This window comes from Charadrius vociferus, unplaced genomic scaffold (assembly GCF_000708025.1).
Source record: "Charadrius vociferus isolate BGI_N301 unplaced genomic scaffold, ASM70802v2 scaffold335, whole genome shotgun sequence".
NCBI classification, from domain to species: Eukaryota; Metazoa; Chordata; class Aves; order Charadriiformes; family Charadriidae; genus Charadrius; species Charadrius vociferus.
In genome coordinates this window covers 146113-153951 of record NW_009648455.1, presented here as the reverse complement: position 1 = coordinate 153951, position 7839 = coordinate 146113, and the positions used below count along the sequence as shown (strand labels likewise).

The 7839-nt window shown below is 41.3% G+C and overlaps 1 protein-coding gene across 1 annotated transcript in view; it reads left to right on the top strand.

The window, feature by feature from the left end:
* The window catches only part of IPMK (inositol polyphosphate multikinase), a 41728-nt gene extending 37432 nt beyond the window's left edge, over positions 1-4296 (top strand). The window contains exons 5-7 of the mRNA XM_009885641.1: positions 2596-2677; positions 3241-3963; positions 4255-4296. Of these exons, the coding sequence (XP_009883943.1) occupies positions 2596-2677; positions 3241-3875 (717 nt within the window). The 3' untranslated portion in view covers positions 3876-3963; positions 4255-4296. The remainder of the gene's footprint in view (positions 1-2595; positions 2678-3240; positions 3964-4254) is intronic.
* Positions 4297-7839: the final 3543 nt, after the last annotated feature.

The window sequence follows — 7839 nt, the reverse complement described above, 5'->3', positions numbered from 1 at the left end:
CAACCCACCCTTTAGATATTTGTAAGCAATGATGTCTCCCCTCAGCCTTCTCTTCTCCAGGCTAAAGAGTCCCAGCTTTCTCTGCCTTTCCTCATAACGGAGATGCTCCAATCCCTCAGTCATCTTAGTTGCCCTTTGCTGCACTGTCTCCAGCAGTTCCCTGTCCCTCTTGAACTGGGGAGCCCAAAACTGGACACAGTATTCCAGTTATGGCCTCACCAGTGCTGAGTAGAGGGGGAGAATGACCTCCCTCGACCTCCTGGTCCCACTCTTCCCTATGCAGCCCAGGATTCCATTGGTCTTCTTGGCAACAAGGGCACATTGCTGGCTCATGGACACAATTTACTATCTACCAGGACCCCCAAATCCTTCTCCTCAGAACTACTTCCCAGCAAGTCCACCCCTAATCTATACTGCTGCCTGTTAAGGCAAAACACGTCTGTCAGCCGGGGTATTTTTAACCTACATGGAAAGCCATTGGGGTGGAATGGCTCTGTGCAAAGTGTAACAGGTAGGGTGCCTTCCTGGGAAACCCGGCTCAGAAGCACATGGGCTTATGTGCTGCTCCAGCGTTTTCTTGGGAAAACAAAATGAGCTTGCAGATCTTAATCGGCATTTTTGAGCAAGTGCCCATGTCACAAAACCCGTTAGCTCCTATGGAGAAGAGATAAAAGGTTCTGGTAAACAAGATTATTCGTTCCAGGAGTGTGCCGCAGTGCTGGTGTATGGAGGAAACTGTCCCGAGACCAACTAAACAAGAATGTTTTAATATTATTAAAACGAAGACACAGCTAGGGAAATGTAGTCGTCAGACTCTTGATCCTCTTCCCAAGCAATATATTTATTTTATTCTTGCTTTATTTAATTACCTTTGGCTTGTGGCCCCTTCAAAAGTTTTTGAAACTTTTTGTATGTTTTTGAAAGTAACTTTGGTACCTGAAGTATTTACATAAGTAATGCCGGGGTTGCTATGTTGCATGCTGTACCTCTTCTATGTGCTTTGGAGAAAAAAAAAAAAAAGTGCTGAAAAATGATTGGTTTGTGAAACCAACATCACACTAGTCAGATGCTGTTTTAGAATAACTCACCTCTGCTATACTCTTCTGCAACTTACAGACATCAGGGCCTCAGTTTCTGTAACATAACACTGGAAACAGGAATCATAACAGTGGGAAGTGTCTCTGTTACCCAAGTGAGTTTAAACATTCAGCATTACAACTGTTATCTCTTTAGAATAACCAGAATTATTTACTGCCCCTTCAGTTCATGGTTGATGACTTAAAACATAGTGTGTGGCAACAGATTTAAGTTCCTTGGGGCCCCTGACTTTAATTACTTCTATCTTTTTGTCAAAATAAGAGCTATTTGTGACTTTCCTTCCCAGCTACTTTGCAAAGCAGAAGTTACGGACCTGTGTGTTCATATTGTGCTCATCACAGTTTGGGTAGGGGAGAGATGTTTTGGGGTTGGGGGCTGCAATGAAAACAGGGAATTCTTACTTTTTTTAATTGTTGCTCGTGTACCACTCCTTTTTATGTGCTGATGTTTCACTGTCCTGGACTGTCTTTGTGGGCTACAGCAAGAAAAAGACCCCAAAGGAGGGACTGGGGGCAGGTGCCTTGCCCCCAACTTGCATCCCGTGGGATTCTCCCTTTTTGTGGTGGGTGAACGGCGGGCAGAGCGCTGCAGCCGGGATGGGTGCCGCGGGGTTGGGTGGTCTGAACAAGTGCCAAGCACAGAGTTTCTGCCAGAGACAACTGCCTGCTTGGTAACACCGTTATTTCTGCAAATACGAATTGTCTGCACTCTCATAAACAAATTATACTTGGGCCTGGCTGGCTGGCATGTTTCTGCTGTGGAAATTATTTCAGTTAGATAGAAAACGTGTCTCTATGTAAAACATTTTTGAATTAAGTTGTTAAGCTTGTACAATTCCTGATATGGACAAAACTGTACCCGTATGAGTTGCCTCCCTTTCAGGCGAGAGCTGATGTACCGCTATCAAGGCTGGAACGGAGCTTTCACTCTGCTGCTGTCATTTATTTAGTATAATCTCGTTTGTCATTTAGTTAGTATAGCCTCATTTGAAACATCTTAATATAGATTCAGATGCATCTCATGGAGCTGGGCTTTCCTGGTCACATCAGAGGATTTTTTTGTTGTTGTGCTAAATATTCTTACAGTTTTAAGAACTTCAAAATAATTGCACTGGATTTTTTTAGCTTGTTACGTCTTACTGATTTAATATCCATAGTAGCATGGGTAGGAGTATGATAGTTTCAAGTCATAGCATTGATTTTTCAAGGCAGGTGCCATATCAAATGTTTTCCTGTAATGGATATGTGGGTTTTTGCCAAGGTAATGATGTCCTTCAAATGCAGGAAAGCTGCAGCTTAGACCCAAAGCTGTGAAGGGGGAGGATTTTGCAGATCAGAGCACTAGAGGGCAGCGCTGACCGCTGCAAGTACCTTAAAGCCATGCGGGGGCTAAACGGCCCCAAAGATTTTGGAGCCTGTCTGTAAGGTGTCTCATAGCTCTGCAGAAATATCGGTTGTTCGAAATGAGTAGAGAGTTTACCTCCTTGTTTCTCGGCAGGTTTACCATGTCTCTTCTGACAGCTATGAGACACAGAACCAGCACTATGGAAGGAGCCTGACAAAGGAAACAGTGAAGGACGGTAAGGGAATCTGTGTGCCAGAATTCGGTGCTCTACGTTAACAACAAATACAAATGTTGGGTGGTGATAACTATTTCAAATTAGTTATTAACTGACGTCTGTTTATCTGTCCCCCACCGAGGGGTAGAAGGGCACATACACAGACACGCACACACCCCTCTCCAGAGCTGGCACTAACTTGTCAGCTCTGTCACTCATGATAAAGTGCCGCCTGAGCTTATTTGTCCCTGGAGAATTGAATGGGTCCCATCCAAAACTGTCTAGATATTTGCTAAAATGATCTGGGGAGCAGGAACCATGTTCATCTCCTGATCGATTAATTAGTTTTATTTATATTCCAAGCCCAAAGTGTAGTATTATACAGCAGGCCTTATACAGGTGAGGTTGACTGAAGGTATCAGAGTGTCTCAGTTTATTTTTGATTTAATTCATAATTGCCTGAAAGGAAACCATGTGCATACTGTCTATTTCTTCAAATCAAGAACTAGTCCCTTCCCAAAAGAAATGAAGAATGTTTGATTTCAGAGGTGAAAATAATCCCCAAACATGTCTATTTCTTGCAGGCATCTCAAAGTTTTTCCACAACGGCTACTGCTTGAGGAAAGATGCGATAGCCGCCAGCATTCAGAAGATTGAAAAAATTTTGGAGTGGTTTGAGGGCCAGAAGCAACTCAACTTTTATGCAAGCTCATTACTCTTTGTTTATGAAGGTTCATGTCAGGCGACAACCGTGCGGTTGAGTGATGTCACCTTGGCAGAGAAGAGAGGAGTGCCCAAGGGACTGCTATCAGGTGGAGACATACTGGAGTATAATAATAATATTCGTGTAATAAATTCTACAGAGAATGGAAAAATCGAGGCCTCTGTAAGTAAAGGCTTGTCCAAATTTTATGCACTTCACAAAAAGGCATACTCTAAGAGGCACCACAGTCAGCTCTCACTGAAAGTCGAAAACTTGGAGGAAGACAACGTGTGGAAAAGCAGCACGTGCATTACACAGGAGCATCTGAACGGAAACGTTATACCCCAACTGGAAAAAGTTTTCTGTCACATGCCAGCAGAGATCAAGGAAAGCGCAAACGTAGAAGTCAGAATGATTGATTTTGCTCATGTGTTTCCCAGCAACACGAAGGATGAGGGCTACATTTATGGTCTGAAGAATTTAATCACAGTACTTCAAAATATTTTGGATAACTAAATTCTTTGCTATGGTTTTTACTGGGGGCCAATGATAAAGAAGAGCAACAACGTGAAGAATTTCTGCACTTGTAATGCTGTATAACTGGGTTTGTATTGTTCTATATTTTATTTGTCTTTGTACTTTTGGTAGAAGGGTTTAACTTTTTATAATCTCACTCAGGAAAATAATTGATAGTTAATTAGGGAGTGTGAAAGGATGAAGATACTGGAGATTAAGCAAGATAGGTAAATTAGTAGGATGAAATGCAAATGGTTGGCTGAAATCCAAGGAGTACAGTTGTACTATAAGCAAGGGTTATGGTAGTTCCCATAACGACTTTTGCGTAGATAACATTTGCCCACTTAGCCTTGACACTGAGCCGTATCTCCATTAACAGGTGTTTAGAAAATGGACTGAAAACTCTTAACGTGCAGGATTGATGTCCTCAGTACTGCCCTCTTGTGTTTACTGTATTGGAATAACTGGAGTTAACCCGACTTTGCGAGAAATCCCGTTTTGAGTCAGTAGCCTAACCTGGAAGCCAGCGTATCAAAAAGTGCTTTCCAATGTCACGGGACGATATTGCTGTTCTTTCAGCCCTGGTGTGGCCACTTCCCCTCATGGTGGTTGTCCGTAGCCGATGTTCACCGTAGACAAGCCACAACGTAATTTGTGTTGAGGTGCTAAGAAAATGCTGGAGTAAAGTATCGTAACAGGCTTAAACTGCACAACTGCTAGAGAAACTGTTCCTAAGAAAGAGTAAAAGAATGCAAACGCGAGATGTTCCAGGAACAAATTTGGTTTAGGAGGTTAAGTCAATCTGTTAATGGAGTGTCTGATGTTGGACTAAGAGAAATACCTCCCTCCTGTGTTCTGATGGCCCTTCTCCAAAAAACATTGCTTTTAAAAGCAAACTAATTGAATGGAGAAACAAAGCGTTTTGAGTAAGCATACGGAGATTTCCTCCAGCCCTTTGCCGCTTGTATTTTTTCAACAAGCGTTTCACATTGCCACTGCTGGGGAGCACCGACTGGAAAGGACGAGCAATACAGGTGAAGGACCCTTCGCTGGGAAGATCCAGTTCAGCCCCGGAGCAGCCGGACGTACCTCCGTTTGTTGCAGTGGAGTTGGGGCTCTCTTACCCTGAGCTAAAGCTGGCTCTTTTTTTTTTTTTTTTTCCTTTTTTTTAAATGACACAGAGGCAAGCGGTGTCATTTGAAAGTTGTCCCACTCCCTTCTTTTTCACAGGAAAAATTCAAGCTTTCATATGGAATATTTGAGAGCGGGATGACGTATGCAAAGCATTTTTGGTATGTCTCTTCTGTATGCGTGTACACGGCTGTTCTACCGTGCCTATGTAGTCAGCTATCCGAAAAGTCGGGACGGAGGAGTCTTGCCATCTATAGAGCAAGATTTTAATGCTTTAGGCAAGCCCCAGAAGTAAAACTGGTTAGAATGGATTTGCTCGTTGGAAACATACGTCCTTTACCTGTGGACTTAATGTGACACTGTGGCCTTGCCGCGCTCTCTGTGTGATGTTCTGCACTATGCACTCATTTGTGTACACGTCTTTGCAAGTTGTCGATTTGACATCTGTTTTCTATATCAGAAAGAGAAATACTTTTTCAAGCAAATACGCTGTTTTTAAATAAAGCTGGAATTTTAGCTCTGTTTGAGAACCTGGGGTAATTGGAAGAAACAGGGTATTATGTGGAGAACTACATTGTTTAAGCTTTAGAGCTAACACTGGCCAATGTGTTCAAAAAAGAAACAATCTGTTAGTAACGTAATGTTTTTGAAGCACGGGAAAAGACGCTTGCAGGAGGGGCAATATCATTTCATTGAAAATTTTATGCAAATTATGGCGAAGGCTGAGGGGAAAATACCAAGAAGAGAAACTATTTTTGTTTTCTACCGGGTATTTCCGTTGCACCATGTAGTTAATATATTCCAAACTCTCTGTGAACTAATTTAAGCCATATTCTAGGACGAGTTTGTGGTTTTGTTTGCTTTAACGCTGGTTTCTCTGTTAAGATTTTGTTGTTCTATCCCGTAAATAGTCAACACTAGAGTAGTCTAGGCTGGTAGTGGGCCTTGTATGATAAATTCACAATGTTTTATAGAAAAAAAAATAGGGGAAAACATTTATACATCTGAATTTTTGTCCTCTGTAATTCATCTCTTCCGGATTTTAATCCAATTTGTGCCGGAGAAATCAGACATCTGCCTCAAAGAAGTCAGTCATTGGAAAATGATGTGTACGCTCTTAGTATAAGCGCATTCTCCTGTCTCTGCTTTAAGATATACGTCTTCAGTGTTTGAATGCTCTTTAAGTATTGATTGTTGTGTTGACTATGGCAGTGTTTGTAATGCACCTGGAATATTGTTAAACTGTCAGAATATTTTGAATAAAAAAAAAAAAATAAAGTAATTTTACCATGTTTTTTTACTGGTAGTTATTATGGATGTATTTCTGTTAATTTAAAATGTAGCTTGAGAGATAACAGTATTTTTAATTGGAAGTTGTGTAAATAAAGCTTGCTGTTAGAGGTGTTTTGGCATAGTACCAACTGTGAATTTACGCCTGCGAAGGCGTTATATTCACATTGTTCTTGCACATTTTAGAGTGGGTGTTTCTAGTGTCTTGTAGCTGATCAGGTTGCTTTCAGTTATAGCTGGAGATGTATTCGCAGAAATCATTAAACAGATGACAGAATTAATTAGAAAAGGAAGAGGGAGACACTGGTCACTAAATGTATGTATTGCCGCCGATCTCCCTCCCTCCCTCCCTCCCTGCGACGTCTCTCGTTCTCTGTATGAAGCATACAGGGCAGGCGACAGTTATGTGGAAATCTTTACGGAAATGGGAATAAGGCTTATAGGTATTTCTGTCCCATAAAACTGAAAGCGGGTCCCTTCCCCAGAATGGTGTGGTGTATCTCTCATTGATGACATCTTTTGATTTTAAGCAATAAGAGTTTGATTGAACAGAATCGATTGTCAGAAGGGAAGATTCATGGGAGCGTTGTGGTTCGTGTACTTTCTGAGGATATACTTTTCTGAAGACTTTCTACCTAGGTGATTGTGAGAGTTGTGTATAGGCTTACCTAATGAGAGCTTGAATTGTATAAAGTTTTATAAAAAAGCATTTACATATATGGTATTTTTGGATATGGGTGGAATTTGTTGCATAAATGACATGGGAAATTATTATACCATTATGAAATGTTTAAAGTATTTTAATCAAATAATTTTATGAACTAAACCAGAGACTTTACCTATAGTTGTGATTCACATGAAACTTGTACTGTTTTCTCTTTTTTTTTTTTTTTTTTCCTGCTGTAATGCATACTCAGATCGTTCTTTTCCATAACCATACAGTTTTGTGGAGAATTTTTGAAGTACTCAGTAGATTAGGAAATCACTAATTCCCTTTAGTTTGATTACAGAGTGCGTACATTCTTGAAATACTTCGGTGCACATGGTATTTTAAGTAATGTTAGCGAATTGTACATCTAGAGGCCCAGTAAAACTTCCTCACCTGCGGAGAGCTCTCGCTGATCCGAGTCTGGATCACGCAGTATTTAAAATGGGCCTTTGCACATGCAGCAGCAGCAGCAGGAAGGCATCGCGTGCGCTGGCCATGTCAGGCGGGGCTGCTTCCAGCACCTGAACTTACAGATTTTTGTCATTGTTTTCCCATTTCACGATGGGAAGTATTATCAAATTCAGGAGGACAGTGGAAAAACGGAGACCCGCATCTGCTGTTTAAAGCGATCATTAATTGTTCATCCTCCCTCCTAATATTTTTTTTCCCCCTCTCCAAGTAAGCTTTCCCCCTGAGTGCCTTCTTCAGCCCTTGCCACTGGTAACCTCCTGTAGCATCATTGTGGAATGACTTAAAGTGAAATTTTTGTTTCCTAAACAACTTATGCCCCATAACGGCTCTTAAAGTGCAGGTATTGAAAAACACCAGCAAAAT